Source organism: Dama dama, chromosome 5, assembly GCF_033118175.1.
Source record: "Dama dama isolate Ldn47 chromosome 5, ASM3311817v1, whole genome shotgun sequence".
Taxonomy (NCBI): Eukaryota; Metazoa; Chordata; class Mammalia; order Artiodactyla; family Cervidae; genus Dama; species Dama dama.
This window is the reverse complement of record NC_083685.1, coordinates 118115806-118132355: the sequence shown is the minus strand read 5'-3', so window position 1 is coordinate 118132355 and position 16550 is coordinate 118115806. Positions and strand designations below refer to the sequence as shown.

The 16550-nt window shown below is 41.3% G+C and overlaps 2 protein-coding genes across 5 annotated transcripts in view; one reads left to right on the top strand and one right to left on the bottom strand.

Annotated features, from left to right (window-relative positions):
* Positions 1–7573, bottom strand: part of CEP95 (centrosomal protein 95) — a 35864-nt gene extending 28291 nt beyond the window's left edge. The window contains exons 1-4 of one of the 4 annotated variants that reach the window (XM_061144402.1): positions 7221–7573; positions 5378–5506; positions 4022–4129; positions 1453–1563 (exon numbers count right to left, since the gene is read on the bottom strand). In XM_061144402.1, coding sequence (XP_061000385.1) covers positions 1453–1563; positions 4022–4129; positions 5378–5506; positions 7221–7239 — 367 coding nt within the window. In that variant the 5' untranslated portion in view covers positions 7240–7573. Of the gene's footprint in view, positions 1–1452; positions 1564–4021; positions 4130–5377; positions 5507–7220 lie in introns of those variants that run through there. The other 3 variants (XM_061144400.1, XM_061144403.1, XM_061144404.1) reach the window with 3 other exon arrangements.
* A 540-nt stretch (positions 7574–8113) lies between these two features.
* DDX5 (DEAD-box helicase 5) lies at positions 8114–14484 on the top strand. The gene is made up of 13 exons (XM_061144399.1): positions 8114–8333; positions 9509–9674; positions 9861–9957; positions 10039–10172; positions 10294–10359; positions 10576–10717; positions 10796–10956; positions 11060–11232; positions 11525–11635; positions 11893–11954; positions 12044–12103; positions 13356–13580; positions 13778–14484. Exons 1-13 carry the CDS (start codon positions 8290–8292, stop codon positions 14179–14181), a joined length of 1845 nt encoding a protein of 614 aa, XP_061000382.1. The 5' UTR covers positions 8114–8289; the 3' UTR covers positions 14182–14484.
* Positions 14485–16550: the final 2066 nt, after the last annotated feature.

Here is a 16550-nt window from a genome sequence, read left to right as displayed (position 1 = left end):
ACATGGACCTTTGTTGGCAAAGTAATGTCTCAGCTTTTTAACATGCTGTCTATGTTGGTCATAGCTTTTGTTCCAAGGCAAGGGTCTTTTAATTTTATGGCTACAGTCATCATCTGCAGTGATTCTGAAGCCCAAGAAAATAAAGTCTGTCAATGTTTCCATTGTTTCCCCATCTATCTGCCATAAAGTGATGGGACAGGATGCCATGATCTTGATTTTTTTGAGTGTTGAGTTTTAAGCCAGCTTTTTCACTCTCCTCTTTCACTTTCATCAAGAAGCTCTTTAGTTCCTCTTCACTTTCTGCCATAAGGGTGGTGTCATCTGCGTATCTGAGGTTATTGATATTTCTCCTGGCAATCTTGATTCCAGCTTGTGCTTCATCCAGCCCAGCATTTCACATGATGTACTCTGCATATAAGTTAAATAAGCAGGGTGACAATATACAGCCCTGATGTACTCCTTTTTCACTCTGGAACCAGTCCATTGTTCCATGTCCAGTTCTAACTGTTGCTTCTCAGGAGGCAGGAGAAACCTGTATGCATTTTGTACTATTGATCAATCCAAACTGGTAAGACATGGAGGTCCTTCTTTTTTTTTTTTTTCCCAATGATAGGTAACAGTGCATGAAAACCTCTAAGCACCTCTTTTTTAAAAAATTTATTTTATATTATCTGGCTGCATTAGGTCTTAGTTGCGGCACCTGGGATTTTCAATCTTCAATGCAGCCTGTGGGACCTAGTTCCCTGACCAGGGATCAAACCCAGGCCCCTGTATTGGGAGTACAGAGTCTTAGCCACTTAACTATCAAGGAAGTCCCTAACTTTCTTCTGTACTATTTCTTCAGGATAAATCCCTAGAAATGGGATTTATGGAGTCAAAGATTATGAATAACTCCTATACACTAGTGATCCAGTTTAAATATAACCAGAACACTTTTGGAAAATGTTAATAATTCACCAATAAAAAAACATAAAATCAAGATTTCACACAACAAACTGTTACAGTTTGGGGAACTGAATTACCTGAAGAGTAAAATAAATATTCAAGCTGTCACAAACCTAGGTGTAGGCCAAAGACAGAAACATAACAACTCTTTCTGTTGATGCCTTGGCAATATCCAAATTTGTACAAAAATGGCAGTTCTGACATGGGAATTACTGAGTAAGGAATTTCATGTAATAACAGGACCATAAGCAATTTTAACTAGATTTAGCTTCTTATTATATACTAGCTTTAAAGTAATTTATAAGCAATACCCAAGTTGACAAAGGATGTGATGATTAGATAAGAGTTTTCAACCACTTCAACAGTGAGAACTGAAATTTAATTTACAATTAAGTTTGTCACATACAGTGTATTAGTGATTCTAATTCCTAAGGAAAAAAATAGGCAAAAAGATGAAAAGGAAGATAACAGAATATAAATCAAGCCAAATTTTATTCTTAAACTTACTTTTCTCGTGAGATGTTTCACTGATGTGTTCTGTAAGATACTCCAGCAACCCATCAAATATTTCTAGAAGATTCTTAATAGATTCTTTATCTCCTTTCACTATATTTTCTCCTGAACACAGAATACAGAGCTATTAAAAAAAACTGACCAAGAAATTGAAAGCCTCATGAGTTTGAAATGGATATACTAGTGTAAAAATAGTGTTCAGGACACAGGATTATAAATTAACTCGAGAAAAAATGACAGTATAAACATTAAAAATATCAATTTCCTAAAAAAAAAAAAAATCAATTTCAGGACTACCAGAAAAATGGTAGTCCTGAACATTATGGGTGATAATTCATTGGCATAGTCCTTCATTTATGAAGAAGCAAAGTAAGTGAACTTCATCCTATAAGATTTATACTAAAGTATAAAAACAAACAAAAAAAAGTATAAAACAACTAAGCCGAATTTTATTAGCCTGGTGAATATGGAATGATGGTGGTGTGACTTGTTCTGAAGACAACAGCAGTAGAGAATATAAAACAAAAACAAACTTCAGATATCTTCATCAGGAATTCCTAATTTTTAAAATTTGTTAACTCCTATTCACTTGCTACAGGTTATACCATTTTTTAATTAAAAACTGAGCCAGTTCCCTGCACATAAAGCTCCTTTTAATCTCACCTTACCCCCAACTCTCCAGCCTTACCTTCCATTATACCAACTTAATACCTAGAAACTAATCTTTAAACAGTCTCCAGCACAGTACCTGGCTCAAATAGATTTTTAATAAATGTTAAGTTGAAATGTTGACAAGAAATGGGCTGCAAAATCATGAAAATTTGACATGTTTAATATCACCTAAAATGGACTCTGAGCAACCTGAGGTATGGATGGAACTTAAAACTCCTGAGACACTTGGGCTGTCCTTTGGGAGATTAGATTTGGCATGAATTCTAACAAGTATGGGAGAGGTGGAGTGGAAATTTGATATTTGAGATAATCCAGTCATTCATAACCTCAGTCATGATGCAAAAAAAAAAAAAACTAAACCAGAAATATGATGTTTTACAACACTCCAGTAAAGACAGTCAATGTTTGATAGTTTTTTTGTTTAAAACAACTGAACAGAAATCTTAAGCCCTGTTTTTTTTTTTTTTAAGCCCTATGATTTCTGGCTTAACAAGATACACAAGCATACCCCAAGGACATATCCAAGACTTCTGGTTTCCAGGACGGGGAGCATACTCTGCCAACCCAGCAACAAGACTGCCCGCGAGAATGCAGTGCTTCAGAGTGTAGGAGACACTGCTTTAAACAGCACAGGAGGACTAAAAAGCTGCTTTGCAGTCTATTGGAGGAGGTAAGCAGTTTTGCAACTTTCTGTGGGGTGGGTATGAGTTGTCAGAGGCAACACCACACACCAGAAGTTCTATACGCAGACACAGTCTTGGTATGTGGTGTGTTTATATAGTAAACATAAATACCAAAAATTGCCCAATTGGGAGAGAAAGCCATTTCCAAAGAACAGGGAAGTCCCAGCATTCTCCCTCAAAATGAATTTTCTCCAAACTAATTTACCACATTTACTCACCTTGAACTACACTAAAAAACTTAAAGACAGTATTTCTGTAAAATGTTGCTATTACTACCAAAATAAGATATAAATGTCCTATCCTGACTAAGATGTATCTCTTTTAACGACTGTCAAAGAATGAAACAGTATACACTTTCTCTTAGTGATTCAGGTATAGTTTCAAGTCTCCAGAATTTCCTCTGTTCACTAGCCTGAAATAACCCTCATTTTCTATCTACCAAAACAGAGATTTACAAATGAAATTGTTATGTTTGGCTTTTGAATGTAAGCATGGATACTGTTTTGGAAAAAGGCTGAAAAACAGTTTACAGTTTTATTTATTCTGAACAGGTAATACATTCATATGGTTCAAAATTTTAAAAGTGCAAAAGGTATAAGATGAAAAATCTCATCCCACCCTTGTCCAGTTCATCTCATTGGAGTTAAATTTCTTACATGTACTTCTACAGAGTCCTTCTTCATTCAATCAACTGCATATAACTTCTGAATTTGTTTTTACAAATAGCATATTCTGCAAATCACCATTATAACTACATCATATTTTTCTCGTTCAATATATATTACAGATCATTTCACGAATATGGAACACTGTATTGACATATAAAGAGCATCATCAATTATCTTTTATAGCTGCAGAGTAGTTCCCTATAAGAAACTATAGTAATTTATTTAACCTGTCCCTATTAATGGACACTCAGGTGTTTCTAATTTTTAGCTACTATAAACAAACAATGGTAGCTATATAGTAACAACAAAACACAATTCAAATTACCAGCTAGGATTCTGAGACCTATCCCAAACTCAATGTATGACTCTCCTGGAAAAGCTTTTAAGGATGTCTTAACTATACCAGTGAATTGTCTTGGTTCAGTCTTGCTGTTTGGTCTATTTCACAACCTTACTCATTTGGTAAAACAAGGCTGAGTTCTAGCCAACAAAATATTTTAGTAAAATGCAAAATTATCTGATGATTAAGTACATACCAACCTGTTATGTGAGACAGGCTGACCTGTAGGTAATCCAAAGCTAGCGAATCAATCACTGCTTGCACATTGTGAGCTTCATCCTCTTGATTCCTGGGAACAGCTACGAGATCTGTGGGGAAAAAACTATGTAACTCTGCACCCTGTGCAAGTCCAAGTTTTCATCTAGCTGTCTCTGACCAGGCCTCTGAGCTATGCCCAAACAGAGTAGGCCATAACATACGGATAAACATAGCCTGAATTCCACAAAGTAGAATCTTTATTGGTTGAATATATAGTCAATCAACATATATATGGAGAAGGAAATGGCAACCAACTCCAGTATTCTTGCCTGGAGAATCCATGGGCAGAGGAGCCTGGTGGGCTAGTCCATGGGGTCGCAGAGAGTCGGACACGACTGGGTGACTGACACACACACGTACACAGCACATGTATGAACATGCTCCGTAATAAGTGCCACGCTGAAGAAAGCTAAAGAGATCCATAAACTCAAGGAGATGCTAATACTCTAACGAGAGAGAGAACCTGTGAGGTGGGACTTTAACCCATAACCCTAGGCTGTTTTCCGTGAGAGGGAAAAAACCCATAACAGGTGTGAAAGGAGGATTCATATATGTGCTGTTAAAGCAAGCTATTGGGAATTACTGGCATAAAGGCTTTTAAGATCAGTATAATCAGAGCAGAAAGATTTTAACAACAACTTAAATTTGGAGTTTCTCCTCTTGTATTGAGGAAGATAAGTGTCTTGGGGAAGGATGAAATGAGTATTTTAAAAGACTGATTCAATAACTACATGCCTCTGTACTCTAAAGAGACTAGCATCAAAGATACCAGCTGGAGGCTATCCCATTATTCCAGGAAGTGATGAGGGCACTGACTCATAACAATGGAGGGAAGAGGGACTGTACAGAGCTTTAGTGCTTAATGGTTGTAAACAATATAAAGATACAGAGGTAGCAGAGCAATCTGTGGATAAGGACTCTGAGAGACTTAACCAGGAACACAGTACAAACAATTCTTATCCATAACACTGGTTAAATACCAAGACTCAACAAGTCTTCAAATTCCACTCAATTTTAGAACCCATGAAGGTACATTTACAGAGAAGGTGTGACTTTCACACGACATTATGAATGATTAAACAGTTGATGACCAAGGCAGTTACTATAGGTGGGTCTCCTAAGACATTCATTAAGACAATGAATGCTATTATTTAGATAAAAAGAAGATACAAAGAGAAATGTCAAGATTTTACATGTAAGATCTAACTAAAAAAAAACTAGGAAAAAAAAAAAAAAAGCACTAGAAATGTCTGGCCTAAGATATAGACACTATTACTTCTGCTTTTAAGTATCCTTACCTGGTACCTTTTCTCCCAAAATGGATTGATAAAGAGCAATAAAAACATTAGCATCACAGTCTTCTAGTTCTCGAATCCTCAGGTGTATGTGACATTTCAAAAGAAGATTATTGGCAATAGTTATCCACTCTTTTGGGAAAGGAAGGAAAAGATTAGTCCAATACTAGAAAAAGTCAAACACATTTCTTTAAAAAATAACCTCCACAAACACAGACACTAAATTCAATAGAAGATAAGGAATTTGATTGTTAAAGAATTTCGAAGACCCTCCAAAGTGATTTTTTTCCAATTAAAAAAAATTTTGTTGGCTACACCCTACAGTATAAGGGATCTTAAATCCCTGAACAAGGATCAAACCTGCATCCTCTACGCTGGAAGGTGGAGCCCTAACCACTGGACTAGGCATGATTTTTGAAAAGCTGTATTTAATTTCTTGGGATGACTTCCAAAAAGCTGTAATTTCAATTTAGTCAAAACTAGGGACTGGGGGCAGGAGGAGAAGGGGACGACAGAGGATGAGATGGCTGGATGTCATCACCGATTCAATGGACAAGGGTTTGAGGGGACTCCGGGAGTTGGTGATGGACAGAGAGGCCTGGCGTGCTGTGATTCATGGGGTCGCCAAGAGTCGGACACGACTGAGCGACTGAACTGAACTGATGATGCAAATTCAATTTTCACTGCTGCAACCTAAAATCTTAAGTTACTTACCACAGGTCTCATTTTACTAACCATAGGTAGATGTTTTTTCAACACATTTACAAGTAAACAGGATGTCACAAACAAGACAGTTTGTTAATGATAATCTCAGGCTACTAGAAACTAACTAATGGATGTTGCTTCAAATTCCCCATAGCATTAGTCCTGTTTTTAATTATCTTGTGCAAGTTGGAATTTCTCTGCTGCCCAAATAGGTGATTAGCCTAGGCTGTGAAAAACTAGAGTAATGGCACCAACACTATTGCATTTGTTAGTTTTATTTTTAATTATACTTGACGTATATGAAAAGAGATATGGGAAATTCATAAAAACGCCTTTAAATTCACAGCTAGCACATTACTAACCCTATCGAAGTTTCCTGTGTATCACCCCTCCGTTGGGATTAGCCAAATTATTTCAAGGGCTTCTCAACCAAAGGTAATTTAGCAAACCTGAAACACTTGTTCCCTGAAATAACTGGCGATTAAGGGGCAAGTTCTTTTACTGTGCACGTTATCTTCAGCATGTTCTAGAAATAAACGTGTATGTGTGGGAGTGTCAAGGCACGTTATCCCCCTCTCCCAGTGCCCATTACCTACAGCAGACCAAACCATGACAACTGGTTTGAACGCAGTCTTGGAAAAAAAGATGAAAGCGTCCTAGACAACACAATCAGCTCGCTTTTCAAAAACGGCTCTACACAAAGCCAGTAATCGTAGAAAGCACTGAAGCGGGAAAATCCACCACTATTCTGCTTTGGGATGACAACAAGATTTTTAGAGCGCTAATACTCAGTCTCAGGCCCCGCAATGCAGGAGCAGAGGGCACACTCCCTAGAAAATAACAGTCTAGGGAAAGACACTTTCTGATCACTTACAGCCAACATGCCCGCGTGCTGCAGGCCTCACCGCAGGGCCCTTGTCTCCCCGCCCCAAATCAAGCTCGACAACTTCGAATGCGCCAGGGAGCGGGGCTGAGAAGCCCCAGCCAGAGAACCCGCCAACTACGACCCGGTTGTCTCACGAGCCCCGCCGGCAACCCAGACCCACCCGAAGCCTCAGATAAACTGGGGAGGAGCATTCAGGACTTGGACTGAAAGGGGACTTGAGCGCACACACAAACGGGGCTCCAGGCAGAGACTCACCAGCCTCTGAGCCGGCCATGTCGCGGAGGCAAGTCGCCGCCGGACTCCTAGCCGGGCGCGCGCGCGCGGGACGGCGTCCTGAATGGGCCGCACAGCGCAGACCCAGCGCTGACAGGAAGGGTAGCAAACAAAAGTGCCGGGAAGGGGTGCGGTGGAAGAGGGAGGGACGTTAAAACGGCTTCTCGCTGCTGATTGGTCACCGCGGGAGCACTTCCTTGGCAGCACGTGCCGAGGTGGCGGTTTGCGAGCTCTAGATAACCATTTTTCACCAGCCAGACCGCGCTCAGGGGTCCTGGGGTGGGTGGGCTTGACAACCCGTGTCACCCAGCAGCCCCGGCAGATTTCCCGGGGGCATTAGCACGGCACTTCCGGTGAGCTATTTCGTCTTGTACTCCTCCGCCGACGCCAAATGGGGAAGTAGTGCGTCCCGCTCACTCGGTGGGCGGGGACAGCCACGTGACAATGGCAGGCTCCGCCTTCCTGTTGCCCCTAGTAATGGGCGTAAAAGCTCTTTGGAGACGTAAACATCTCCAAGGGGACCGAGTGGGTTGACCGGGGCTGGACGTTTTATTGTCTGGGCTAGACCTGGAAAAGGGCGCAGTGGTTTCCCTGAAGTGTGAAAGACCAGAAAACGGTGAAGTCAAGAGAGTGCAGGCTGAGGCATCCCAGTGGGAAGGCGAGGTGGGGGTAGGGCAGGTCCCATCCTTGAAAGGGGCGAAAATTCGGCTAAGGGCCCGGGGTGGGGGGAGGGGCGAGAAAATGGCGAATCCCGGAACGCCGGCAGGCGTTAATACCTCTGCGCAGGGGCGGAGTGATTAGGTCATAGAGCGGCTCCCAGCATTCTCTGCGGCGGAGGAGGCGGGCCAGGCTATAAAACCGGCTGCCGGGACGCGGCCGGCACCTCATTCATTTCCACCGGTCTCTTGTTGGGCAGCCTTGGCTTCTGTCATCGTCGTTCCTCCGCCGCTGCCGCCCCCGCAAGGCTTTGCCGTCGCCGGAGCCACCTCCAGCGACTCGTCGCACCCGATTCTCTCCGCTTCGCTTCCCGCCAACCGCAACCATTGACGCCATGTCGGGTTATTCGAGTGACCGAGACCGTGGCCGGGATCGAGGGTGAGTGTGGGAACCGACCTGTCAGGTCCGGTGGGTGGGGGATGGGAGACCGATGAAGGTTGCGGGGGTGGGGTGGCGGGGGGAACTCGACTTCTAAAGACTATTCTTGGGCCTCCGCCACCGAAAGGGGCTTGCGCCATTTTGATATTTGTCCAAAACTGGAATTTTCTTGTTAACGGTCTTCAAGATTCTTTTTTGTTTGGGAAGGGGGTATTGGGGCCTTGATGATTTGGCAACTGTTGGGAGAATTTCGAGCAGATTTCTCGAGGAAAGGAAAGCGCAGCGCTTCGAGGCGAAGTCGCTGCTATTAGGTGTACGGTTATAGGAGTTTTACGGAATCTGGGGATTCTGTGGGTGACGAGGGGGCCGCCTCCGAAGCCGTTAATGCGGCGAGGGTTGGAGGGTGGCCGGCGCCCCCGGGAGTCGGCCATGTGCCGAGCCGTGGGTACAAAATGCCGGCGGCGGACATGGCGGCGGCGCCTTTGTTACCCCGCCCGGCGGAGGAGCTCAAAATGGCAGCGTCGAGAAAATGTGGCGCAGAGAGAAATGCGAGACAAAGGGGGAAGCGCCGCCCCAGCGGGAACGCCGCCCGGAGGACTCCGCCCGGGCCGGGACTCCTCCCCCGGTAGTCTCCGGCTCCTCCTCCTCGTTTTCCTTTCGTTATATAATTTTGCTACCTTGGTAGGAAGCCGTTTTGAGGGATCCCCCAATTCGATTGGCTTGCCTAACTGTCCCCGAGACCACCCTCCGTGTTCTGCTCTCACTGCCTGTATTGTTCCGCTACCTATTAAAACCAGAGCTCTTTGGTTCAGGACAGCTACTAACATCGGTGTTAAGCTTCTACTTTATTGGCTTTTTTAGGCATTTAATTTTTCGCTCGTGGGAAAGAGTAGTAGCCACCAGGTGTTGTCTGTCCTTGTATCTGAACTTCCAGAGCTTGGCCAACCAGTTTCCGACCCAGTAAATCCCGGGCTGTTGATTTGTTTTCAATGGTGTGTACTTCGTATAGCGGGAAATGAGGGAGATATGGTATTAACTGTGGCTTTTGAAAGAATGGCCATCACTGAGGACAGCACTTGCACCTCCAGAGTCTTTCATTGATTTTTAGCATGTGCGCAGGAATGGTAAAAAATGTACATGTTTGAAAATGTAATTTTTTTTTTCTTTAATTTTAGGTTTGGTGCTCCTCGATTTGGAGGAAGTAGGGCAGGGCCCTTATCTGGAAAGAAGTTTGGAAACCCTGGAGAGAAACTGGTTAAAAAGAAGTGGAATCTTGATGAGCTGCCCAAATTTGAGAAGAATTTTTATCAAGAACACCCCGATTTGGCTAGGCGTACAGCAGTGAGTAATTTGATGTGGTTTCTTCAGGCTGTAACTCAGTGACTTTTAAGTTTGACTAGAAATGTCTTACAAACTTAAAAGGAATGTTAATGTAGATAATGATTATTTTAGGGGTGTATTGGTCGTGTGTTTAGTTAGGGGGAGTCCTCATGAGATATAACTGAATTCTTGTAATTTGTTTTGTAGCAAGAGGTAGAGACATACAGAAGAAGCAAGGAAATTACAGTTAGAGGTCATAACTGCCCAAAGCCAGTCCTGAATTTTTATGAGGCAAACTTCCCTGGTAAGTACTAGTTTTCCCCACCTTTTTAAAAAAAATTCCTTTCTCTTGGCATTATTGTTTATTTAATTTTTAATATTACAGCAAATGTCATGGATGTGATTGCAAGGCAGAACTTCACTGAACCCACAGCTATTCAAGCTCAGGGATGGCCAGTTGCTCTAAGTGGATTGGATATGGTTGGGGTAGCACAAACTGGATCTGGAAAGACTTTGTCTGTAAGTTTGGGGGACCTTTTTGAGTTATGTGACAGGTCCTGAAGAAAATGGGTTGGGAATTAAACCAGAAGTGTTTTTAATATTTAATATGACTTCTTTTGTTTTCTTTTCTCTTGTTTAGTATTTGCTGCCTGCCATTGTCCACATCAATCATCAGCCATTCCTAGAGAGAGGTGATGGGCCTATTGTAAGTGTACATATGTATTCTCTTAACTTGGTTAAAAGTATAAAGATTTGTAGACTATACAGCGAAAGAAAATTTGTGGTTTTATATATATAGTTTTCAGTGTGGGAAGGGACAAAGCTGCTTTGGGTATTGACAATGTAAATCATCTGCCAGTGTAGCACTTTAAAAGTAGAATTCAGGACTCTGCTAAAGGTGTTCCACTTTCTCTTTTTTTAGTGCTTGGTGCTGGCACCTACTCGGGAACTGGCCCAACAGGTACAGCAAGTAGCTGCTGAATACTGTAGAGCATGTCGCTTGAAGTCTACTTGCATTTATGGCGGTGCTCCCAAGGGACCACAAATACGTGATTTGGAGAGAGGTATGTAAGAAAAAAGGTTTTGTCACTGATTATGCAGAAAGTTCTGGATGTCATGGTAACATTTGTGTTTAATTGAAGGTGTGGAAATCTGTATTGCAACACCTGGAAGACTGATAGACTTTTTAGAATGTGGGAAAACCAATCTAAGAAGAACCACCTATCTTGTCCTTGATGAAGCAGATAGAATGCTTGATATGGGATTTGAACCCCAAATAAGGAAGATTGTGGACCAGATCAGAGTGAGTGCCCTTTAAATGTTGTCATGTCTTCAAGCTAAGCTGTAAATTTGTGCTTACAATACAACGCTTTTTCTTTTTTTTTTTTTAATCTAAAAATCTGTAGCCTGATAGGCAAACCCTAATGTGGAGTGCTACTTGGCCAAAAGAAGTAAGACAGCTTGCTGAAGATTTCCTGAAAGATTATATTCATATAAACATTGGTGCACTAGAACTCAGTGCAAATCACAACATTCTTCAGATTGTGGATGTGTGTCATGATGTAGAAAAGGATGAAAAGTAAGTGACTGACTCTGAAAACAATTTTACAAGTTGAGTCACTTTCACAAGTCATCTTAAAAGTGACTTTCAGTTGGGTGGAATCTAAATGCTAATTTGAAATCTGTCATGCTGAAAATTGTTTTGCTTCCTTAACAGAAAGAGTATTGTTTTATGGTTTAAGGATAAAGGGTAAACAGTTAAAAAGGTTAAGCAGATGTTTTCTTTTTAACTTGTAGCCCTGTGAGTAAAAGTTGGTGTTTTGCTCTTAACCATGAACTTTTTTAAGATTCAGAATATTTTTTCTTTCAAGGCTTATTCGTCTAATGGAAGAGATCATGAGTGAAAAGGAGAATAAAACCATTGTTTTTGTTGAAACCAAAAGAAGATGTGATGAACTCACTAGAAAAATGAGGAGAGATGGGTATGTGTGGTTGTCCTCCACTAAAGCAGATATTTATTAGAGCTGAGTTCAGGAGAAGGGGCAAAGTTTAATCAGGGTTGATAGATCTGAGTTTCAAAGATGGAAATGATCTGGTAGTATACATGTATGGGAAAGACTCTGTATACCTTGTTTCAGGTGGAGTTAAAAGGGTTTGTGACCAAAACGGTTAAAGCAGATGGTTAAAATCGACAAGGTTTTAAATGCCAGTCTCTTAATGTAACTTTTCTTTACTTTAGGTGGCCTGCCATGGGTATCCATGGTGACAAGAGTCAACAGGAACGTGACTGGGTTCTAAATGGTAAGTATTTAAGTGTGGGGTCCCATGCCCACCCCATACACTTAGAATACCGTTCATACTGATGGCGGTATATGTGCCTTCTTTTGCAGAATTCAAACATGGAAAGGCTCCTATTCTGATTGCTACAGATGTGGCCTCCAGAGGGCTAGGTTAGTACAAACTCGCATTCATGGCTTGGTTTCCCAGAAGATACCCATATAATTTTTTTAAAGAAAGTTTATTGCTTTCTTTAACCTCTGCATTTTTTCTAAGTTTTTTTCATATAAAGGTGCAGTCTTTGTGGCAAGGCCTAGGCATGACAATCGGAGGACTCGAGGGGGATGGAGGACTAGTGATCGGCTGGCTGCTTCCAGTCGATTAGAGAGGTGAAAAGCTGAAAGTGTGCCAGTAATCTTCAAAAGGCAGAACATACCACCTCTGCCCCGTAAACTGTTCTCTCCGGGGGAAAAAAATGGAAGTTATCCTCACAGTTCACTGCCGTGGTATTTCTTCTGTCCCATGCTTTGCATGACTGCCATGGTACAGCATTGTTTCAAACTGTTTACTGTGATCTGTGGGTCTTTGAGTTTCAGTGAGTTTGCTGAAATGTCGAAGAAATATTTCCAAACTTCAATGTTCAATGAAATTTTTGTTCAAGTTTGAAATGGAGAGAGCAGCTTTAAAAGGTACTAAAAGCCTTTTACAAATTGGTGAGTACTGGCACATAAGATCTAGAGCAGGAGCAACTTCTCACACATAGTCAGTGGGAAAAAAAGCAGTGCTTTGAAAGTTCCTCCCTCACCTACACAGTAGTCGTCATGTCGAGACCTGCCAGAGAGAGACACATTCTCAAGTGAATCCTGGCTTCTTGGAAGCGCTTGCCTAGACGAGACACAGTGCATAAAAACAACTTTTGGGGGACAGGTATGTTTTTCTTGCAGCTGCGGTTGTAAGGTCTTGGCAAGACAAGCAGTGTGGCCAGAATTTTGAACTTCTGATAAGTGTGTAACACAAAGGACCATGTACATTTTTGTTGAAAGGTCCTCAAAATGAAAGCACACGAGGAGGTTGCTGTGAACTTTTAAGTGGCCCTACTGCGCAGAAGCATTCAGATGTCACTTGATGATCTGTAAGGGGACTTGCTAATTTGGGACTGTTAGGAAATACACACGTCCTTTTGACACGCTCCATCATTGGGTGGGTAATAAGGTATACAGATGACGTGTGCTTTTTGTTTTTTTTTTCTCCCCCCTTTCAACCTCAATGGTATTCCTACAGGGAATGGATAACCATTTTAACTGTATTTTTTGCAGCCCATACCTTCTTGGGAGTACAATTGTCTAACTTTTTATTTTTGGTCTGGCTGTTGTGGTGTGCAAAACCCTGTACATTGCTATTTTGCCACACTGCAACACCTTACAGATGTGGAAGATGTGAAATTTGTCATCAATTATGACTACCCTAACTCCTCAGAGGATTATATTCATCGAATTGGAAGAACTGCTCGCAGTACCAAAACAGGCACAGCATACACTTTCTTTACACCTAATAACATAAAGCAAGTGAGCGACCTTATCTCTGTGCTTCGTGAAGCTAATCAAGCAATTAATCCTAAGTTGCTTCAGTTGGTCGAAGACAGAGGTTCAGGTAAGACCAACCTTTGGTAAGAAGTGTTGGTGGGTGTGGGGGTCACATGATAGTCGACAAATCCATTTAGATGGGATTGGTGGGTGAGTGCAAAAAGAAGTTTAGAAAATACCTCTCGAATAGAGCTACCACATTCTTTTCTGTTAGTAATGATTGATTCCATGGAAATAACAGTTTGGCAATTTTTTTCTTGACAGGTCGTTCCAGGGGTAGAGGAGGCATGAAGGATGACCGGCGGGACAGATACTCTGCGGGCAAAAGGGGTGGATTTAATACATTTAGAGACAGGGAAAATTATGACCGCGGTTACTCTAGTCTGCTTAAGAGAGATTTTGGGGCAAAAACTCAGAATGGTGTTTACAGTGCTGCGAATTACACCAATGGGAGCTTTGGAAGTAATTTTGTGTCTGCTGGTATACAGACCAGTTTTAGGACTGGTAATCCAACAGGGACTTACCAGAACGGTTATGATAGCACTCAGCAATATGGAAGTAACGTTCCAAATATGCACAATGGTATGAACCAACAGGCATATGCATATCCTGCTACTGCAGCTGCGCCTATGATTGGTTATCCGATGCCAACAGGATATTCTCAGTAAGACTTTAGAAGTATATGTAAATGTCTGTTTTTCATAATTGCTCTTTATATTGTGTGTTATCAGACAAGATAGTTATTTAAGAAACATGGGAAATGCAGAAATGACTGCAGTGCAGCAGTAATTATGGTGCACTTTTTCGCTATTTAAGTTGGATATTTCTCTACATTCCTGAAACAATTTTTAGGTTTTTTTTGTACTAGAAAATGCAGGCAGTGTTTTCACAAAAGTAAATGTACAGTGATTTGAAATACAATAAATGAAGGCAATGCATGGCCTTCCAATAAAAAATATTTGAAGACTGAATTAAGTGGAAATGGTACTTTATTTTACATATATAATGTCATGTAAAACTTTGCTTAGATGGTCTTTTTTTTTTTTTTTTAATCATAAAACTAAAATTGCTCCTTTCTATAATTTCATTTTGGGAAGTGGGGAGATCAGAAGGCCCTTTTTAGTGATCTATTCCTATTGCAAGGATTAAAATGCAATTGATTTAGATTGATTAGCAGTTAAGGCTAAATTGCATAAAGGCTTTCTTTTGGTGCCTCCCCAAATCAGGTGAGTCATTTAAATAGTCTTAGAATGGTGAAAGGAGATACTGAAACAGGAAACACGTGTATAGCCCCACCCTTAACTTAGACTGCTTAGTGAGAACATGGAGGACTGTTCCTTTTGCAAATTTTTAATTTGGAAAAAGTCTTGAAATAACCTTTTGATAGATGATAATTTGTGCTCCTGGCTATATTATTAATTACTGAGGCTGAGAGACTACACCCTTAAAAGATGGTTGGCCACAAGCTAAGATTGAATTATTTTCTGTGTTCTCGTGCCAGGTGTAGAAAACAAAGGCTAGTCTTCATAGCCCTCCTGGGGCTTTTAACTAGTCAAACTAGGAGTCATGAATGTCCAATAATTCAGGGAGCTCTGGAGGACTGCAAAATGTTAAATAGGAGGAAAGAAATCTTCGAATATAATGGTTAAGCTAGAGAAAGCCACATTACCTAAAGCACAGTGACTATGATACAGGTCCTTTTGTTAGGGTCAACATGGATGGGTTCATTGCTAAAAAGATCTGGTGGGTAGCTTTAGGTTTAACTGACCAACCTTAATAACTTCACTGGAATGTCTTCTCATGTTTGCAAGGAAAGGATAGGTTTTTACATATTACTGTTTAATGTCTAACGTGGGCCTTTTAATTTGTAAACACGGGAATGATTGTGGGGCTGTGGAAAACAAACTATTTACCTTTGAAGTAAGTTTCAAAAGACAGTCCACTTTTTAGCATGTGTGTTGTGTCCAGCCTGTGGTTGTCTTAATAAATGTGATTTTTCTCCCCATTCTCTCTTTTATTTATTCGCGTTGTAGGCCTCGTGTGTGTTTTCTGGGAGTGGAAAACACATGTTAATATTGCCCAACTTTGCTGTTAGTATAATTGCTTTTCATATATACTGTTTGATTGACTTCTTAACAGACATGTTCTTGTATGGAATAGTTTTCTGAACCTGTTACAGGTTAACTTAACGTGATGAATTTTCACTGTTTTGTGTTCTCAACTCATTTGCTAGACTACTCAAACTGCCTTTTCCTGGTATTCTAGTAGAATACAGTAGTTTGTTCTTTCACTTGGGTTAGTCGTCTTAGCCACTTATAGCAAAGTCGGAAGTAGGACTATCATGCTTTTTGAAATCGACCGTTTTCCTTCATCTGGGCTGTACCACTTTCCCACTATTTGGGCAGTTTTTTAAGGGGTCGTATTTTTTAAACGGAAATGTGAAGTCACAAGTATGTTCTGGAAGGGCTTTAAGAAGGGCCCGCTGTAGAACAACCCAAGTGTACACCAGTGCTTGGTTGTCTAGCGCCTGCGCATTAATCTGGAGAGTTTTTAATACTACTGGGCCACTGTCGGTTTTTAAATGTTTCCAGGTGATGGGTACAAGTGGCCAAGGGCTTCCATCCAGGAGAGGGCAGGGAGGATGGCGACAGCATTTTTAGTAGAGATGCACGAGAGGCCTGGGTCTCTCAACATTTACGACTACAACCTTAAAAATGTTTTCGGTAACACTACGTTGGGAATACAAATTACCATTTAAATGAGAAGGTGTTTAAACGGAAATTTGCAGAACACCTAGGTATTTTGGCAAAAGCAAATAATGCTGATTCTACTGGCAACAGCGGGATAGTAAAAAGCAGATAACTGATCTTTCGGTGCTGAGGACGGATTAAAAGAACAGCAGTCTGCCAGGTGGGGTGCACGAGACAAGTGCTCGGGCCTGGTGCACTGGGAAGACCCAGAGGAATCGGGTGGAGAGGGAGGCGGGGTCGGGATGGGGAATACATGTAACTCCATGGCTGGTTCATGTCAATGTATG